The following is a 22,043-nucleotide window of genomic DNA, read 5'->3' as shown; positions in this document are numbered from 1 at the left end:
CAGTGATGAAAATCTTTATTTTCTTGATATTGAGCTTCAATCTGTATTGACGGCTGCAGTCCTTGACCTTATGGAGCAAGCACTTCAGGTCCTCTTCAGTTTCAGCAAGGAGGGTTGTGTCATCTGCATAACGCAGGCTGTTGATGAGTCTTCCTCCAATACTGATGCCACATTTTTCCTCATAGAGCCCAGTCTCCTGGATAATCTGTTCTGCATATAGATTGAAAAGGTATAGAGATAGGACACAGCCCTGGTGTACACCCTTCACAATTTTGAACCATGCAGTGTTTCCTTGCTCTGTTCCTATAACTGCCTCCTGGTCCAAGTACAAGCACAATCAAGTGTTCTGAGATTTCTATTCCCATTCTTCTTAGAGTTAGCCACAGTTTACTGTGGTTCACAAAGTCAAATGTCTGCACAGTCAATGAAACACAGACAGACATTCTTCTGGTACTCCTTCAAAAAGGCTAGTAAACTTGAATCACCTGCCTATGGCTTATTGTTGTTATGTGCTATCGAGTTGCTTGCATCTCTTAATGACAGCCCTAAACCCTGCTCTATCCCTTGCCAATCTTATTGTCTCTAACACGCCTATCCCCATTACCCCAGTGATGGAATCAATCCATCTCATTGAGGGTCTTCCTTTCCTGAGCTGTCCCTCCACCCTCCCAAGCATGACATTCCTCTCCAAGGACTGATCCTGTCTTGCAACATGTCCAAAGTATGTCCAATGAAGCTTCAGAATCCTTGCCTCCAAGGAGCAGCCTGGCTTCATCCTCTCTAGGACGAACCTTTTTTGCATGCAGTCCATGATATATTCAATACTTTTCTCCAACACCAAAGCTCAAAGGCATCAACTCTCCTTCTGTCATCCCTAGTCATTATTCACCTCTCTGATGCATAGTAAGTAATTGCAAAGAACATGGCCTGTATCAGGTGCACTTTAGTCTCCAGACTGATATCATTGCTCTTGCTCCTCAGTACCTTGGAGAGGTCTGTGACAGCAGACTTTCACAATGCAATTCATCTTTTAATTTCCTGGCTACTGGTACCAAGAGTGTTGATTGTAGAGCTGAGCAAACTGAAGCTGTCAACAATCTCAATCTCTTCATCATTCATCATGATGCTGCCAGTTGGCCCAGTGGTGAGAATGTATTTTTGATGTTGAGCTTCAATCCATATTGAAGGCTGAAGTCCTTGACCCTCTGCAACAGGCGTTTCGAGTTCTCCTCAGTTTCAGCAAGCAGGGTTGTGTCCTCTACATAATACAGATTATGTAGGTTGTGTCATCTACATAACACAGATTATGCAGAGTTCCCTCTGGAAACTCTATGAAATTAGAGAAATGGTGAAAGTTATACAAATGTTGATAGGGTCACTATGAGTTGTTTAATGACTTAATGGCACTTAACAACAACAAACAACAGTTAAGGTTCCAATCCTTGGGAAATTATATCATGCTGAGAGAAGTGAAAGGTCAGAGAAGAATATACTCAACACAATGGAGTGATATGGTGACTCTAACAATGGGCTCAAGCATGTCTCAGACTGTGGGGATGGCGTAGGATGAGGCAAGGGTTAGATCTGTTGTTCATAGAATTGCTATGAGTCATAGAGAGAGCTCTGCTGGCCTCATGGATAGAAAGCTATGCTACCAAGCCAAAGACGGGTGATTTTAATCTGAGGCCCTCAGGCCTGGTTTTAATTGTTTTGGTCAAACATTCTTCTAAGTGGTGTAGCCCTGGTCTTTCCATTTGCTGTACAGAGGTAACCTGTGGTTGCTGTGATGCTAAACACTATGACACTGATGTGTCAGATGCGATAATGGTTACCCATGGTGAACAGTGTTTGGTGGAACTCCCCAATTAAAACAAGCTTGGGAGCAGGAGTGGCATCCACTTCTGAAATGGCTTGCCTCCGGAAGCTCTATGAACTTAAGAGAAATGATGAAAGTTATACAAGTGTTCAGGTCTTTCATTCATAGGGTTGCTATGAGTCATCTAATGATTTGATGCACTTAACAACAATAACAACATACATAATATTATTATGCAGCTTTAAGTCAGTTCTAGCTGATGCTCCTGTGGTTTTTCCACGGCTAATCACACAAGCAAAAATCTGGAGTCAGAAAATCAAAAGGACTGAACTCACTCAGCATTTCTTACACTGAAGGAATTGAAAAACAAATTCAAGCCATGAGTGGCAATACTTAAGGATGCTTTGGGCAGAATGTTAAAATTATTCAAGAAGCATAAAATGAAGATGGTAGGGATATACAGAGTTACTGTACCAAAAGGAATTGGCTGACACAGAAAAATTTCATGAAACAATATATGAGCAAGAGCCTGTAGTGATGAAGGAGGAAGTTAAAGTTGCTCTGAAAGAATTGGCAAAAAAATAAAGCTCTAGGACTTGGTGGCATACCAATTGACATATTTCAACAAACAGCCCTGAATCTGCAAAGTTGTGCCAAGAAATCTGGAGGACAGCCACATGGCCAACTGACTGGAAGAGATCTATATTTGTACCTTTTGTAAGGAAAGGTGATCTGAAAGAGTGCCAAAATTATCAAACAGTATCATTAATATCACATGCAAGCAAGATTCTGCTGAAAATTATCCAAAGACGACTGGAACAACAAGTAAAAAAAACTTCCCAATGTGAAGGCTGTGTTTAGAAGAGGCCATAGTACTAGGGATATTATACTTAATGTTAGATGGATCTTGGCAGAAACCAGAGAGTACTAGAGGAATGTCTATGTGTGTCTCATTGACTATACAAAGGCTTTTCACTGTGTGGATCACAACAAACTGTGGCTGACCCTGAGAAGAATGGGAAGCCCAGAACCTTTGATTATGCTTATGCGAAACCTATACTTGAACCAGGAGGCAGTTGTCAGAACAGAGGAAGGAGACACTGCATGGTTCAAAATCAGGAATGGGGTCCGCTAAGGATGTATTCTTTCTCCATACCTTTTCAATCTGTATGCAGAACAAATCATCCCGGATGCTGGGCTGTATGAGGAATGTGGCATCAGGATTGGAGGAAGATTCACCAACAACCTGCATTATGCAAATGACACAACACTGCTTCCTGAAACTGAGGAGGACCTGAAGTGCTTGCTGCATAAGGTCAAGGACTAAAGCCGTCAATATGGACTGAAGCTCAATATAAAGAAAATAAAAGATTTTCATCACTGGGTCAATTGGCACCATCATAATGGATGGTGAAGAAATGGAGCTTGTTAACGGTTTTAGTTTGTTTGACTTTACAATCAATATTCTTGGTACCAGCAGCCTGGAAATCAAGAGACAAATTTCATTACAAAAGTCAGCTGCCAGGGACCTCTCCAGAGTACTGAAGAACAATGACATTAGGCTTGAGACTAAGGTGTGCCTGATCCAGGCCATAGTCTTCACAATTGTGTGCTATGCATCAGAAAGCAGGACAGTGATTAGGGATGAGAGAAAGAAGATTGAAGCCTTTGAGCTGTGGTGCTGGTAAAAGTATTGAATATACCATGGATTGCTAGAAAAATAAACAGGTTCATCCTGGAGAGAGTTAAACTGGGCTGCTCCCCTGGAGGCAAGGATTCTGAAGTTTTGTCTGACATACTTTGGACATGTTCAAGGAGGGACCAGTCCTTGGAGAGGGATATCATGTTTGGAAGGGTGGAGGGACTGACCAGGAGAGGAAAACCCTCGATGAGATGGATCAATTCAGTGATTGGGTAATGGGAGTAGGTAGGTCAGAGAAAGTGAGGTTGGCACAGGATAGAGCAGGGGTTAGGGTTCTTATACATAGGGTTGCTATGAGTCGCAAGCCACTTGACGACACATAACAACAACACAATCATACAAGAGGACATAGCTTATCCTTCTCATGTGAAGCAGCCAATACAACTCTTATCAATACACTGTTATCTCTGTTGTGAGATGCCATTGAGTAAAGTGTGACTCATAGTAACACTGAACAATAGATCTGAACCCTGTCCTATCCTGTGGCATCCTCAGAATCTCTGATATATTGAAGCTGACTGCTGTAGTCACTGTGCCAATATATCTGGTTGAGGAGCCTCCTTTCTTTTGTCAATCCTTCACCTTTCCACACATGATGTCCCTCTTGAAGAAATGGCCTCTCCTAGCAACATTTCCTAAGTATGAGAGATGAAACTTCTCCATCCTTGCCTCCAATGAACACTCTGGTTGTACCTTTTTCAAGACATACCTATTTTTTTTCTTTTGGAAATCCATGGGATGGATATTTAATACTTTTCTCCAACACCACAATTCAAAGACATCAATTCATCTTCTAGCATCCTTGTTCACAACTGAAGTTGTTGAGAGTTTAAATATTTTCTCCACATATCACTATGTTGCTTATTGGGCCAGTGATGAGAATTTTTGTTTTCTTGACGTTGAGATGCAATCCAAATTGAAGGCTGTATTTGATTTTCTGCTGCAAGTGCTTCAAGTTCCCTGTCTTTCACCAAGTAAGGTTGCCATTTGCTACTGGTGAGTCATCTTCTGATTCTGATGCTACCTTCTTTTTTGTACAGTCCAGCTTCTGGAATAATTTGCTCAACATACAGATTAAATAGGGATACAATCCTGATACACACCTTTCTTAATTTTGAACCATGTAGTGTTCCGTTTCTCTGTTTGCACAATTGCTTCTTGGTCTAGGTCTGTTTCACATGAGCATAATTAAGTGTCCTGCGATTCCCATTCTCAATGTCAGCCATAATTTGTAATGACACACACAGTCACATGCCTTTGTATAGTCAATAAAATACAGACATTCTTTTTGCATTCTCTGCTTTCAGCCCGGATCCATCCTACATCATCATTAATATCCCTGGGGCCATACCTTCTTCTAAATTCAGCTTGAACTTCTGGATAGTACCACTAGGTAACTTATCACTAGGCCACCAGAACTCCCTGGAGTTTCTAAATTTTTAAAAAAATACTTGCTTGTTATATATCAAGTTGGAACCAACCTATAGCTGACCCTCCAGTGAGTTTAAAGGCAGTAATTTGCATAAAAGGAGATTGCTCATCCTTCTCCCACGGAGCAGCTGGACAATTCAAACCACGTGCTCCTGGGATTGCTGCATAGTTTCTTATCACTAGGTCGCCAGAGTTCCCTAATACTTGCTTAAAACATTTAAAGTTAACTTCATGAGGAGATGAAAAGAAAAATGTCAGTTTTGTGCAGGTGCATCTAGGAACGGATGCACTTTTGCAACAAAACTTCTATACATGTGAATACCAGATGGGCAAATGGGAGGGGGTAATGAGGGGGAAGGAAAGGGCTACTGTGATACTGATTTAATGTATGTCCTGGGTGATGCACAAACTTGGCTTCTTAATTAGTACCGAAGAGGCAATCATTTCTTTGAAATAATATTAAATAGGGTTTTAAAACCTGAAATCAAAATGGAAAACCTTCAGAGAGTAAAAATTCTCTAGAGGAAATATTAATTTACCTTGAGAAATGCTCTATAGATTTCTTTAAATCCTTGAAAGGATCTATGACACCCAAATACAATAAATCATAAAACAGATATGAAAAGTCTTGTTGAAGTCTTGTTATAAATGAACAAGTCTTTTCTAATCTAAAGTATGCCTATGTTTGTGCTTACAACAGGCAAAATAATTTCTTGTGGTTAATTAGAATGCTCTAATTTATTGCTTGCGTTATTTCATGTTTACATATGGATATTCTTAAAGCTGGAGTCTATCAGCAATCCTAATAAACCAGTGAACCTACTTATTATTTTCTCTAAGTGTTTGTTTATTCTTTATATCTTTATATCATAAGAAGGCTGGATAAGATTTCAGAAGTCATTTAGTTCAACACTTAGCTACAGGCAAATCCATACTCAGATTATCCCAGATGGGGGACTGTTTATTTTCAAGAGTTCCCACACCCTCCCTTAGTAATCTGTTTGTATGTATCAGCAGGAACTTCAGATACCCTCAGCATTATTTAAACATGCCAGAGATTTTCTCTTTTTTAAAAAAATCTGTTTCCAATTCAAGCCTACTTTATTATATCATTAGAGTTAGGACATCACAGTATATGTGGATAAAGATCCCAGACAGGACAGCAGTGCTGGTGGGCATTTAGAGTAGATTAGAAAGCAGAAAGTCCCACACCAAAGGAAACTATCCTCCAAAGACAAGCTAAGGAGGCAACCCAATTAGTCTTGACTTGTCTAATTTTCCTGATTACATATCTCCTTTTACCCCATGTGCAATACCTAGCAAGCTCCCCTAGACATAGACCTAATCAAGAAGACAGAATATTGATGCAATGCAATTTAAATGAAAGCTGTGCTATGCTAAGATATGTGACCAACAATGAGACCTAATAGCAAGGAAGCCCCTAAGGTATAAAAAGTGCCTGTTCCAGATAACAGGCTACTGTGGATTTCCAAGCAAAGGAAATGGAAACAACCACATGTCAGCTAAAAGTTGGGAAATTTCACTGGAAAGAGGGCAACTTGCCTGAGGACTGGGCGTGGTAAACCAAGCAGTAATTCACATTCACTCTCTGCCTGGGTCAGCAGATCTACACTGGGACTTCTTTAGCTAGAAATCTTGGCTATGGATTTCCTGATCTAGTATATTAATCTTTGGAGAGGACGGTAAATCTCTGTATGAACTCTCGGGACACTGAGATATCCGAGCACTTGTGCCTGGGCACCACAAGGAAGGCTTGAGTCAGGCAAGAGTTTTTAAGTTTCACTTTGGTTTTATAAAAAAAATTTCCATAGGCTGAGGTTGAAATGACACTGAGTATTTGGAAAACAAACTAGTTAAGAAGGGCAAGTCAGAAACCCAACCTAGAGCAATCCTGGTTTCTTAGGAGCTACTTCAAGAGATAGAAATGTGTGCAACTTACTTACTTACCCTAACCAGTTTTGCCCTTAGTTTTGCCACTTGCAAGATGAAGATAATAATAGAATGCTAAGTTTGAATAAAGTCTGACATTGAAGAGGCTTTTTAATAATGTTAGGTGGATGAAATAAAATCAGTTTAAAGTTTTGTACAGTGCTTGGCACAGTCTGGTACAAAGTCAATTTTGAGGCACTTCTGTTATTATGGTTACTGTCAGTGTCAACAACATTAAGAAAAGGGTGTCAGACAACGCAATGGATAAAGCTGGAAAGGCCCAGGTGCCAAAGTAACAGGGAAAATGGAGATATATAGTGCATGAAGCACAGTGTAATATTTTGCATCTTGAGAAGAAAAATAAAGAAGCCTACAGTGGTAATAAATTAAGGGGGATATTAGGAGTATAGCAAAATTATCATAGTTGTTGCTTTTTATTTATGTTTGTTGTGTGGTGATGGGGTGATTACCAGGTTGGGTTTTTTTATTTGAATGCTTTATACGCTGCTGGATCTACTTATTGAATATGAACAGATACACAGAGAGGCTATTCAGCTGTGTTATGTGATGGGAATCTCATTGGCTATGCTACCAATTTTTACACAGTTAATTGATGATGAAAATTCACTGAAGAGGAGGGGGGAAATGGTGTATCCATCAGAGGATTAACCTTATTGAGAGTATGGCTATACTTTCCTCAGGAGAGGGGTACGGCATTAGGTAGTTTCTTTCACAATATCTTGAGAAAGACTTATTGACAGGGTGTATCAGAGGAGTGTGATTGATGGGGCCCAGAAAAGATTCAAGTATTTCATAATACTGGATGTTCAAGGTTTTGCTTTTTTAATCTTGCATTTATCAAAGACCCTTTCTTATTGCAAAGTATCTTGAATGCTAAATCCAAGGCACTTCAGAAACACTCTTCTTCCCAATGCTCATATGCTGGTCCCTCTCATCCACCAGTCACAGAGGGCAAGTCATCTCTTCAGGGAAGACTTCTGACTGAAATTATTTCCCAAGAGCCACTCCCTCTAACATTATCCGGCCTCACTGACTGCACAGCAGTATAGCCTGAAGGTTAAGCACACAAGGTAGAGCCAGACTCTCTTGAGTTCAAACTCCAGCTTAGCCCCTTTAACATGTGATAGTGAATATGCTAATTAATATCTTAGTTTCTTCATCTGTGAAACAGAAACAGTAACAACTTTTTCTCCTAGCATTGTCATGAGGATTCATACAAGTTAACTTTATCAAATCCAATATGTAGTAATGCTCATAGTGTGTGTGCGCGTGCATGTGTAAACCATCTGAGCTGATAACAGGTGGATTTTCAGAGGCTGTAAATTACATGGGAGGAGATGACTCATCTTTTTTGCTCAGAGCAGCTGGTGGATTTGAACCTGCTCACTTGCCTTTAGATTGGCAATGAAACTCCTTAACCAGTAGGCCACCTGAGCTCCCTCACCAATATTAGCTACTGTTAATTCAGTCATCTTCATGCTCTGAGATCACTTTATTTGTTATTGTCTACCTTGTCAGTATAAGCACCATGAAAGCAGGGACTTTATTGTTCAGTGCTGGGTTTATACCCTAAAACAGAGTCCAGACACACACAGTGGGAACTCAGGAGATGGTTGTCAAATGAATGGACAGATGTTCCACTCGTATTTAGGGACTTAGCTAGTCCAATTTCAGGTCATGTGGTGTGTGTGTGTGTGTGTGTGTGAAGCTTCAGTGAGATCCACATATTGCAAAAGCAAGCAAACAAACCTATCATTTGCATTCTTGTCTACGGTGAAATTCTTCCTCTATATTAATTTTCTACCTGCGTATCCTTCATTCCAAAATTGTGAGGCTTTACAGTCTCTAGTATATAATAAGAAAATTCTCAGTAAGAAATTAAATAGGTAATGATAATGAATTGTGCAAAATACTGCTTTTTCAAACTACAGCTCACGTCTTTGGTTCTCCTTTCCCTATGAAATTTGCTGGCTAATAACCAGTAAAACACAAGTAAATGGAAGAACGAATACTGAAGACAGTCTGCTTATAGGATGCCAAACTTGCTAATTTGTAAGACTGTTGATATAGTTAACAACTAGAGACCTGGATGGCATGATTATGATGATAATGCACAATGTGTCAGGCTGCTAACTGAAAGACTGGATGTTCAAATCCATGCCCCACCTCCAAGGAGATGAGCAGTCTCCTCCTGTAAAGGTCTAAAGCCTTGGAAACTTGATGGAGGGTGGTGACGAGTCGGAATCGATGTAATGGCAGTGAGTGGTTAAGTGGGGATACAGTTAATTATCAATAAATATACAGTATTTGGGACACTAGATAGTAAAAACTTGTCCTAAGGACAAGAGTCTATTTTGTTTCCTCCAACACACCTCTTTTTTTTTATTTTTCCAACACACCTTTTTGTGACAAGACTGTAGGGAAAGCTACTTCAGGGCAGCTTCCCGGTGCCTCTCCTGAGAGATGTTCCTGCCAAAGATTAAGGGTACATTACATGTGCCTTTCAGGCTGTAGGACAGCTCAGTAAAGGGTGTGCTTGAAAAAAAGCCCACTTCCCAACTCCTTTATTCCTTTTTCTTAAGTATTAATATCAAAGAAAAGTGTCTGGTTCTGTCTCTGGTGGACTCATGGGTAAGCAGTTGCACTGCCAACCCAAAGGTATGGGATTTGAATCTACTAGCTGCTGTGCAGGAGAAAGATGGGCAATCTCCCCGTGCTATTTACAGCCTCTGAAAACCCACGGTAAGGCCAGCTATCAGTCTGTTCTGACTCCACCTCAATGAGTTGTTGAGTCTTCTGATAGCTTTTATGAGACCAGATTATAATGACTGTTCAATTCCTGACAAGACACTCACTCTACAGAACTACAGTGTTAGAAGTTCTGGAACTTAACATTGAGAAAGGTCATGCTGGCCACTTCTACAGCACATTATATTTCTGTTTTCCCTCTCACATACAATAAATACTGTTTGAGAGATTAGCATGTGTGTTGTAAAGTTGATAAGATTCTGGTTGCCAAAGGCATTTCACAGGTCTTAATTTATGTTGCTATAGTAACAAAATGTTAGCATTTCTCGAGATTAGAAGGCTTTTATATCCTTAACCCTAAATGATGATACTGTAGATTATGATGACAGCCTTGGTCTTTGCTGTTTGTTATCTTTCAACTCTAGTGAGTTTTCTATGTATGCTAGGATGAAATGGAACAGTTGTAATTAAAAAAAATTTAATTTTCTGACATCAAACTTGATTTCTCCTATCCATGTGTATGAATTTCAGTAGCCAAAATGTTATTAAAATGGGCAGTCCTTCCCTAAAGAGAATCAGAATAAATAAAAACGGAAGTGAGAGAAGCTGAATTTTTACAAGTCACAGTTCTAGAGTAATTATCTTGGAGCTTGATAAGAATTTAATGCCTCTTCTTCAGCTGAGTGAATTTCCAGCATTCGCTAAAGCACCTGCAGTCTTGATAAGTAGTGTTTTAAGAAAGACACTATGCCAGGGCATTTAGTGATAGGAGAGGGAAAAGTGTAATAATAAAGTCCTGAGCACGAATAATAAAGACAGAAAGACATTAAGAACCCTGTGGGCTGTTTAAGATTGCATGTGTTAATTATTTAGACTCAATAAAATTAGGAAACTCAGTTCAGTAAATTTCGCAGGATTGACTCAAGATATTAATGCTCCTGGGGCCCAGCTTACCTTATATCCTGATGATTTGATGTGCACACCGCGTTTGGTCAGAGTAGATTTCATTCGGATGAAAAAGGAACGCTCAAGGGTGTTGTCAGTGGTGAGCAGACTGGGGCTCGTTGACTCCACTGAGGAATACAAAAGAAACATACACATGATTTTAGATCTCTTCACAGCCCCTCACAGCCACTGCTCAGGTGCAATCCTTGAGTTCATTAAAAGTAAATGACGGATGGCTGGTAAAAAGCGTAGTAATCAATTTACTTCATTTAGAAAATATTTACTTTGCAGAAAATAAAAAGACAATGTAATGGAGCCAAAGAAACTCAGTTTTAGTCTCTGGAAGAGTTTTTCAGGCTTTTTCATGTCCAGCAGCTCCTACTATTAAGTGGGACCTAACAGTAAGTTACTACAGCACAACTTGAAGCTTGACCCATGAACATGGTGAAAATTGCTATCTAAAAGGATCACCCGGAGATATATAGGATCAACCAAGATACTGGCAGAGATGCTTCTGAGGAAGCATCTGCTCTTTGTTCTTCCTGAGAATTCCTTATTTTTTTTGCACTATTCACCTGCGGGGAATTTAAGAAACACAAAACCACTTTTGTTGGATAAACTATCCAGACCAGTTTCTCTCTTTGCTCTTCTAAGTTAGCTTTACTCATTGTGGGGAGTAAGAAGTGTGAGCTTTCTTCCAGCAGCCTAAATACAGAGGAATGGAGATGGGATGCACAGGCAGAAGCAAAAACGAATCCTCCCAGCACCAACTTTTCATTCTCGTCACTAATGGCAGCTTTCCTTCTCCCAGCTGAACAGGAAATAGTCTCTTTCTTCTCTGCTTTTTATATGAGAAAAAGAACATTTCCTCTTTCAAGCAAGATACTCTTTTATATATTTTCAGACTAAGTAAAAAAATGATTTATAGAATTAAAAAATGATAGGTCAATCTTTGGGACCTACTATGGCCATATAAACAGTGAAGATGCAATGCACACTGATTTTATGGTAAAAAACCCAATACCAAATTTTTTGGTGTGTTTTATAAATTTTTAAATAAATTTAATTTTCCTGCAAAGAAATTAACTCTATGGGGTATTTAAGGCTAATCAATCTTCTGGTTTTAGTTTTCTAAAATAGCACTTTAAAGCTTTTCTTATACCAAAAGAAAAAGCAAGACTAAACCCAAAAACAATTTCTTTTAAAAAAACAGTGACATGAGTTTCCTCTGGAAAGAGTAAAGAAAGGCATGCAATAAAGAAATTGAAGACATTATGTATAATTATGTGTGTATATGTATGTATATATAGATACATATGTATGAAAATAGTTACAAACAGACAAAACAAGCTTTTGCATTTAACTAAAGCAACACACTCCATATATTTTTAAGAGGAATACATCTCTATTCTTCACATCAAATTTGAAGTTCAGATGAAAGAGGGATGAGAGCTAATGTATTTGAAAGCTTACTTACTATTTGTGGGTCAGGGTTTTTCTTCTGTCATTCTTTCTTAACATGGTCTATTTTCCTATATATCTGGTATTTCTATTCTGGGGTGATGGGATCACTGATGACTGTCCCTTTCTTATGTCTCCCTCTTATGGTTTTCTTTTTTTTTTTTGTTTTAGAGAGCATGGATCTGATGTCATTTTAAATGTACAGCTTTTTATCACTCGAGGGAAAAGTAGAGCCATGTTATATTTAGTACTTTCATTTCTTCTGATTAAATATGAATTACTATGAAATTTTTCTCATCATCTAACACGCCATAATACGCCAACAGCTTTTTAATACACTATATAAGCACAAACTTCTGCTCTAAGAGTTTAATTTGCCCCTCTAATCCAATCACATCAACCTTATTTCTCTTATCAGAGATTCCCATTTTGAATTAAATGAGCTCATTAGTTTTAATCAAAAGCAGAGAGATCAAAACTTAAACGTAAATGCTTTAGATCAGAACTGTCAGTCAGCCGTGCAGTTCTATTTTACTAAAACACAAGATCAGAGACCCTTAGAACGAATTTTTTCTCGTAAGGGATGCCGAGAGCTTGAAGATGCTATATCCTTCTTTTTTTTTCCTCTCCCCTCTCTCCCAAGGACAGATTATACATTTAAGGTTAGACTTAATTTATAGCAGTTTTTTTTCATCCTAGTGGAAATGGAAAAGTATGCCAATCTACTGTTGTCCCTTTCACATTTATTGGCAGTGGTCCTCAGAGACTTGAACTAACATGAAGCCATCAGAATCCACACCACAAACTCAGCCTTAGAAATTCAGCTCTGTTCAGCAAGATCGTGTTTGCAATAGCTGAGGGGGGGAGGTGGTGGGGGAAGAAATTTCCTGAGCAAGTAAAATGTTTTAGGGCTGGGTTCCTGAGTACCCTGGTCTAGTATTGGAGGAACCACCTAGAAGGAAGAAGTGCGAGTTATTCAAGCATCATTAGAAATGACTATTATTTTGGGGCTGTACAGTAAAACACTTAGAGTTGCACGTTAGAGACCACAGCATGGTGCTTCCTGCTGAGTGAAGAAATGCCAGACACTGTCTTTGCATGTGCTGCAGAGGCTGAGTACTAGGATCCTTCCTGACCAAGCCAGTGAGTACAGTACCTCCCCATGCACTAAAACACTAAATACTTAAACATATGGGGGCAACAGTAATTAAATCTGGGGCAACTGGTGTGAGAGCAATGCTAGGGCTGGGCTAATTGAAGCTGAGATGTAAGGTCTAAACTGGTCTTTAAGTTTCGTTTCAAGAGCGTTGAAGGTAGAAAGAAAGAAAGGGGGAAAGCTAGAGAGGAAGTACTTGATTTCTGGTGAATGTTTTTGCTTAAATTTCCTAGTTTTGAGGACAGGGACAGATGCAGCATGCCACACTGTCCCTTTTCAAGGGACATGTAACGAACTTATCTACAGTACACGCACCATGACCATAGTTCCTGGTAAATGCACTGTGTTCATCCCAACTCTGACATTTGTAACTTTCATGTTAGAAGATGTATTATCTGCATATGACATAGGAGAACAGCAGCAGCTTTAGAAGATAGGGGTTTTTTTAACTGTCACAGGTAACAAGTACAATTTTGATGAAGGTTTTTAGTGGGTGAAAAGCCAAGGCACCAAGGGCCTTCATTATGTGCACTGTGACTGTGACGCTGGAGACAAGGTTGTGAGTGTGCACATGTGTGTGCAGAGTGTGACTATAGTAAGAAAAGAACAGCTAGCCCAAGCTTTCTAGGTGTAAAATGTTTTCCTGTCAACTTTTAGGGGAGACCATGATCCGATGCATGTACTGGTAAGAAATTTGGGATCCAGAGAACTTCTCCTACCTAAGACACAAGAAGCATTTACGTGCAAAGCTGGATTAAGTGGTCAAAGTCAAGCTGACCTATAAATCAGAAGCAAAGTGCTGAACACCAACATAATAAAGAAGCCCCATGCAACTAAGAGCTAAATAAAAGCTATATACTTCCCTTTGCCAAATCAGAGAGGCCTCAAATTTTCATAAATCTAAATCATGTTATCTCTTGAAATGGAGTTTTTGCATGTTTTATACAATTTACAGAACAATTTACAGCAGAAGTTGTGATTTTTATGTTGGCAAATGCCACCATAATATGAAATCATATCTGTGTTACTTCACATCTGGTCATGAGTCTTAACTGGTATTGGAGTTGCTGCTCTCCTTTTTACTTATGTAAAAACAAGAAGTGTGAGAGGAGAACGTAGCTGGGAATATTCCAGAGCCCATTAGGCTAAACTTGGGGCCAGGTTAGTTCTGAATGTTTTCAGTATTCTTTGCAGTGTTTCTGCAAGGATATTAGGCCACAGCTTAAAGATGGTCTTTCTTTTGAGAACACTCATGTTTTCAGTGCAATTCTGCTATTAGAATTCTCTAACTGCCACCAAATTCTGATGTGCAAGAGAGAAGTAGAAAAGGTTAAACAAGCTTTTCTCTCTCAATCATAAACAAAATATTTATCCTTTCAAAGGTAAGGTTGAATTGGCAGAAGTTGTTCAGATATGAATTTAAAAATAGTCTTTCCCTATTTCACAACTTTTACCCACCTCTCCTTTTTAAGATGTGCTGTGGACACAAGACAATATAAAGCACAAATACCAAAAATAAATTCACAGGACAAGGGAGGAGAGGTTGGTTCATTATGGCAATTGTTTTGGTAAAAAGCCAAATTGTTTCAGTGGCCTATCTTACTACCGTTGTTAGGTACTGATGGTTTCTTAGTACTTAAATATGGAAATGTGCACACTAAAATACAGCAAGCTGTTTCTGTTCTTGTACAAGTAAGCTAAGTACTGTCATACGATTTTCTTTGGTTAATGAACTGTGATGTCAAAAGCCATTTCCAGGCATGTTTTAAGGGCCAGTCCTGAAGGCCCACTTTTTCTTTCTCTTTGACACCAACATTTCAGATGGAGGCTTTGCCATCAACCTGGGTCTTTGAATAGAGACAATATGAGGAAGAATTTTTAGCTAACACACAGAATAACTCTTGTAGTTTGCATGTATCCAAGGTCTTACTGATCTTTATTATTATCATTATACATAGTGAGTCAGTATGTGGTCCTAAGTCTTCTAGGAAGTTAGCAGCAGATCAGAATAAGATACATGTTTGAATCCAGAGTCAAGATGTCAAAACACAGTTCTTGGAGCTATGTAAGCACATGTTCTGTCCTATGCTTGACATTTGAGGGCAGCAAGATCAGAGAGAGGTTCAATTCTGATGTCTTGTAGCATTTAGCAAGGAGCTCTGGGGACCTAGTCCACAGAGAGTTGTGCTGCTAGCCAAGAAGTGGAGCAACTCTGGTTATTTCAAATCCCCACTGACTCCACAAAAGAAAAATTAGCAGTCTCCTGTCGTGCAACTTACAACCCCTGAACGCCACTGAAGGGTTAGCTATGAGTTGGTTCCAACTTGGTGGCAATGGCAGAAAAGACAACATCTAGCATGGCTCCCTGTGTCCAAAGAAAGCTTTTACACACTCTCTCCCTCTTTTTTGAATAATGAATGATTTGGAACAAGTTTTAATGTATTAAAATCTTCCTGACTTAGCCTGCTGATAGCAGGCCTTCCAGCATGGCAAAGAGATTCTTTCTCGCTGAAAATTTCCTGATAGATTTTATGTTTCCTCAGGATTGCGTCTATAAGAGTTAAAAATATATATATAAATTCCCACAGTTTGTTTAGTATTTCATCTTTGCAGATGAAACAACCTAATTCCTTTCTTCATGAGTATGGGGTAGGATTCTCGCAAAATGGAAGACACTTCCTACGTTCTTTTAATAAATAGAATGTGGTGGAGGTGACAGTAACTTCCTCCTTGCTCTCTCTTGGATCATCTACTCAGGCAAAAACCAACAGACAAGTTGTGAAGACACTCAAGCTGTCCTATAAGAAAGTTTATGGGGTGAGGTATCAAGGTACTGAGAAGACTGAGTTTTCTACCAGGTGACACATAAGATAGCTCAGACGTGAATCATACAGTCCTAGCCAAGCCTTCAGATGACTTTACTCTGGTTGACACTGACAGTTATAGCCTTCTGAGACATCTTGAGCTTAGCCTATCCAAAGAAGCAGTTCTGGACACAAAGCCCACAGAAATCATGTGAGATACTAAATGCTTACTTTTTACTTAGGGTTCTTTGTTGGTCTACTATGTAGGAAGTTGCACTTCCAATCCAAAGGCAAATGGTTCAAATCCACGAGGTGTTCCACAGGAGAAAGATGGACAATTTCTACCGTGTGACTTACAGTCTCTGAAAACCCACTGAAACATCAGCTATCACTTCTGATTGATCAGTAACGTGTTTAAAATTTTTTAGGTTTTTATTAAGATGTCAAGATTTGAAGAAATTCATTAAACAGTAATGTTGTTATGTGCCATCAAGTCACCTGTGACTCATTGCACCCTAAGCACAATAACTCTGAACTGTGCTCTAACCTGAGGCAATCTCATTGTCTCCAACACTCTTGCCCTCCATTACCCCAATTATTGTGTCAGTCCATCTCATCCAGTGTCTTCCTCTTCTTCACTGTCCTGCCACCCTTCTAAGCATGATATCCTTCTCCAGGGACTTGTTCCTTCTGGCCACATGCCCAAAGTATGTGAGATAGAGCTTCAAAACCATTGCTCAACGGAGCAGCCTGGTTTCACTCTCTCCAGGATAAACCTGTTAGTTCTCTTGGCAGTCCATGGCATGTTGAATACCCTTCTACAGAACCACAACTCAAAGGCATCAATTCTTCTTATATCAATTTTTGTCATTTTCCAGCTTTCTGATATATAGCAAGTAACTGTGAAGACCATGACTTGACAGTCACACCTTAGTCTCCAGACTGACATCATTGTTCTTGAGCACTTTTGAGAGGTCCCTGATAGCAGCTTTCCCTAGATAATTATATAGACATCTATATAGGACCTCATTTTGGAAAAAACCCCACAGCCTTGTTTTGATAATGTATCAACCATATACACAAGCCAACCCTGTGTAACAGCATGAAGGCTTGTGCAACTCAGTATGTCAACACCAGGAAAACTCAGATGTATAAGTAAAACTCTCTGTAACACTAATTTTTATAAGCAGAGTTTAGATTTTCAAAGGTAAATCCTTATCAACAAATGGTCTTGGCAAAATTGGACTGCTTCCTGCAGAAAGCTGAAACAGGATCCACATCTCACACCATACGCACAAATCCACTCAAAGTGGATCAGAGACCTAGGACTAAAGCCCAAAATTGTAAATTTCATCAGAGACAAACTGATATCAAGCTTAGACGGCCTAGTCTATGTTATAAAGAAACTTCCAAATACATCCAAAAATGTATAATCAGGAGAGGATAAATTTGATGAATGGGACTTTCTAAAAATTAAATCCCTGTGCACATCAAAAGCTTTTCCAAGCACAGTGAAAAAAAAAAACCCTACTGATCTCGGGGGAGGGGGGTATGGCCATACCATCTAAGACAAGGGTCTCATATCAAAATTTTACAGAATCTTACAGGGCCTCCACAAGAAAAAGACTGGTAACACGATTACAAGATTAGCAAAAGATGTGGAAAGAATTTTCACAGATGAAGATATTCAATAAACACATGAAGGAATGCTCCAAATCACTGGCAATAAGAGAGATGCAAATCAAAACCACAATGAGGTACCATCTCACTCCATGTTCACAAGAACATGGAAACAGTTCAAATGTCCAATCACAATAGCATGAATTGAGAAACTATGATACATTCACGTGATGGAATACAAAGCAGCATGCAGGAACAATGATTTTATAAATTACTCCCTAACTTGGGAGGGACTGGAGAGCATTATGTTAAGTGAGGTAAGTTAGTCCTGTAAGGACAAAGGCTGTACAAGAACATTATTGTAGAAGTAGATTACTAGTAAAACGTGTATGAGTAAGTAGGGGCCGAAGGGTGAGAATGGGCGGGGCGGGGGGAGGTAATCATGTGGTCACACAGCTTGATGGGTTGAGCAGAGTGGATTGGGGAAGGTGCTGGAGATCTGGCGTGAGGTGCAATGTACATCAACTTTGTAGATAAACTAGCATAAAATTTTTTTTTAAAAAAGTAAATCCTTAATTGGTTTTTCAAAATGTGCAGTTTTCAAAAGATGCTAACAGTTCGATCTCTGAGATCATGAAAACTTGAAAAAGAGGAATTATATCTTTTGTTGTATCTGCTCCTTGTTCTTTTCTAGCCTCCCTGACTGCCCCCACCACCTTCCTTCACCATTGTTACCACATAAATAAGGTCTGGATTCAGTACCAGGTATTTATCATTGAAGAAAAAGATTGGGGTTTTTTGTAATTAGGAACTGAATTATGAATATTGGCATAAAGTGACATTCAGAGACTTTCTTTTAAAAATGTATTCACTTTCCCTGTACCAATCTCTTATACCAGTTTATGACCCAAGAAGTCTTTGTGAAGAGAGGGGGTGATTATGTACTTCCTGTGTATTTATCATCAAGGGAGTGCTTTCTACAGTGTTATTATGAGAAGTATGCACTAGTGAGTTTGGAAGTTAAAAAATCAGGCCTAAAGAGAATGCATTGTTCTTTATCTTTTGAGAGTTGGTTCTGAGATCTTTGGCCAGACCCCTACCATGTGCATGGACAACTTGGGCGGGGGGTGGCCATTGGTGACAAGGCAGGATCTCTGCTTTTCTGTGGTCAGGAGTTGCACTGGCTTTTGCAGACAATGTGGCTGCACCCATTACACACTAGCCTTGGAATATCAGCCTTTATCAGCCTCAAGTGCTTAGAGTAAGGCTGACTTATTTAAGACTCATTAGGACTGATTCCTGCCCCCTCCCCACAGTTGTGAGTTTTCAGCCTTGTTTAGACTTGTGAGTCATTAACTAAAACTCTTGAGCATAACTGTGAAAATAATTGTGGTTCCATAATGATGAAGTAAAATTCTTTTAAAGTAACATTAAAAATAATGGGTTAAAAAAAACAAACCCACGTCAGCATAGACTCATTGGCGATATCTGGTCTGCCTCGGTGAGAATCCTAATGCATAAGGTTGCCTTTCAGGTTTGCCTGTGCCTGGCAGGGGTTCCTGCGTGGTGAGACTGTCCCCTGAGGGAGAGGAGAGTGCTCAGCTGTCCCCTGCTGCTCTCCAGTTGGTGTCTGGATGATACCACTCTGGGGAAATATACACAGTGTCAGAGTCAAGCTGCTACCAGTAGGTGTTTCTACACACAACTATTCAGCAACAGGGAAGTTCAAGAGGAAAAACTGGGTATTGTAAAGATAGCCTTTGAGAGTATATGACATCCAGCGTGACCCATTATGCAGCTGGCTGTGCGCTCCAAAGAACATGCCATATGAATACTGCAAGTGAGTGTTTTAAATCTTATTGGAAACTCCCTATAAATGCTGCCACTTGAGGGATCTATTCTGAGAGAAAAATATAGTGTGTCCTCCTGGGATGCTGCTTGGATTCCATTACCAATATTGCGTATGGGATCGAGTGTAGCAATGCTTTTATCACGACTATAAAGTGGTTACGAGCCAATTCCTCATATAAAACATACTCAATAACACTGAAGCTCCCCCCTTCTCTGTTTCTTTTATTCTTTCCTTTCCTTCCTCTTCTCTTTTCCTTTTTTTTTTTTTAAACAGCAAACATGATGTCAGACAAAGGGCATCAGGACTTTCTTTGTAGTACAATACAAAATAACAATACATAAACACCTTTGCAAAGGCCGCTCGAAACCCCATGTTTTCTATTAAAAAGTCATGTTCAATCTTCACTGTTGATAGAACTGAATAGCTAACACAGAGAACATTGTATATCAGAAAGGTCAATAGTTATTATGAGCTACAAATATATTTTTTTCCATCCTTCAGGCTGTTTAGTGCATATCACAGCATGAGCAGCTGTCTTCTTTAATGCTTTTAAAATTAGAATCCCAAAGAGGAAGAAAAAATTATGGTTGCAATGATTGCTCTTTGCTTTTGTAAGTTTACTTTAATATACTATTTTATATACATGAATCTTCTGTGCAGCCTATCCATGGGGCAGTAACTGGTTGCCAGTATCCAGTTCAACTGCCATATTTATTTTCTTAGCATTCTGGTCAAATCACTATTCCAGTCGCAGATGTTGTCGACATACTATATTTTAAAACAGTTCTATAGAGGAGTCTGGTTACAGAGATACTTACAAACATGCACATATGCATTCTGCCTTTTCCTTGCTTTAAAGCTATATCACTCACTAAAACAATACCATGTGATGAGAAACAGTTATGCAGTACTGGGTGAAAAATCAGGCAGTGATTCAAACCATTGAGATGCAAAGTATCACTCCCTATGGCAGACATGCGGGTTGAGAGTGCGTCTTTTAATTTTATAAAAGCTTATCTTCTGCCTGTCCCTGGAACTTCCTGCCCCTACTGAGTACAGGACCAAAAAGGGAATAGTGGTATTTTAAACAGCTCATATAAGCACACATGAAATGTACTACAGCCTATTCTTTATTCAGTTATTGAAATTAAATATGTATCTATAATAGTCTGGGGACATTCATAACATTGCTTATGTTTTAAAGTCAGGGGAAAAATAAGTTTCAGATAGTGGCTAATGCGGAAGGAGGAGAACATTGCAGAGAGAAGGTTGAGAATGATGAGGCCAGTTTGACTGGCTCATCTCACAAGCTAATCTGATGACATAGCATCTGAGAGGAGATCTGGAGGGGGGACAGGCACCTAGATAGCTGGGTGAGGATACCATTTACATATCCATGTTCACAATGGAACTTTGTCTCTGAACTCGTAAAGAAATACAAGAAACCTCAACAAACACTTATCCTACTTGTCGAAAATGAAAAGAAGTTTTTAGCTTTGATAGTATTTTATTTTGGTAAAATATAAAATTAATATACATTGTGTTTCATCTCATACCTTATGTTTCACACATTGTTACATTCACATCGTGCTTCATACAATCATTCATATGCATTGTGTTTTATAAACTTAATCACTATTGATCTATGCCTACTATTACTCTGTCTTTTCAGGTCTCTACTGGATCTTTCCTAATTTCTTCATACCTCCCCCACATCTGCCCACTAAACTCTGCTGTCCTAGTGATTTATCTCTTCCCCATTTTCTTCTCCCTTATCCTCCTCTCCTTTTCTTTTGAACTTTCATACACATCTCACTAGTTATCCTATTTTTTTCAATAATGGTCTTATGTACTATTTGTCCTTATGAGACTGAGTGGTGCCCCTCTGGTGGTTTGAATCTATCAGTAACTCTTTGTAATAAAGATGGTCAGTCTCAACCCATGTGATCTACAGTCTCAGAAAGTCACTGAGCCAGTTCTGAATTGACAGCAATGAGCTTAGGTTGTCTTTAACATGCAGGAAATCAAGGAAGGAGGTAATGTCCAGACTGTCCCAATACCTCCCACATGCCACGATTTCCTGATGTTGCCAATTATTTCAGGATTTCCAGGGGGAACAATTTCTATAGAAAACTACATGTGGAATGAGCAGATTAATGACAGCTAATGAGTTTGAGTTTGGGTTTTATATTTTAGCAGCATGGAGGAAGATGACTTGGGAGAGGTACTTAGTGAAGGGGCTTTATTCAGAGAGATTTGTGAGAATCTAATTTACAGTTTTTGCTTAGTTGATACTGGTATAATAAATTTCTCTATACATATATTACATACATATCACAGACCCTAGTGATTAGTACATGGATTGTGAGAACCATGAATGAAGGAAAATTAGAAATTGTTAAGAAAGAAATGGAACGCATAAATATTGACATATTAGGTATTGGAGAGATGAGATGGACTGGCATGGGGCATTTTGAGTCTGATGACCATATGATATATTACTCTGGAGATGAAAAGACAAGGAAAAACGGGGTTGC

The 22,043-nt window shown here is 39.2% G+C and overlaps 1 protein-coding gene across 1 annotated transcript in view; it reads right to left on the bottom strand.

Moving 5' to 3' along the window:
- The window catches only part of LOC102852110 (neuronal PAS domain-containing protein 3-like), a 1,291,857-nt gene that overhangs the window by 82,772 nt on the left and 1,187,042 nt on the right, over positions 1-22,043 (bottom strand). Inside the window, exon 7 of the mRNA XM_006889981.1 lies at positions 10,623-10,741. Coding sequence (XP_006890043.1) covers positions 10,623-10,741 — 119 coding nt within the window. The remainder of the gene's footprint in view (positions 1-10,622; positions 10,742-22,043) is intronic.

The sequence above is a fragment of the Elephantulus edwardii genome, unplaced genomic scaffold (assembly GCF_000299155.1).
Source record: "Elephantulus edwardii isolate Elephantulus edwardi_28Jun2011 unplaced genomic scaffold, EleEdw1.0 scaffold00084, whole genome shotgun sequence".
In the NCBI taxonomy this organism is placed as follows: Eukaryota; Metazoa; Chordata; class Mammalia; order Macroscelidea; family Macroscelididae; genus Elephantulus; species Elephantulus edwardii.
This window is presented reverse-complemented; position numbering and strand designations above follow the sequence as displayed.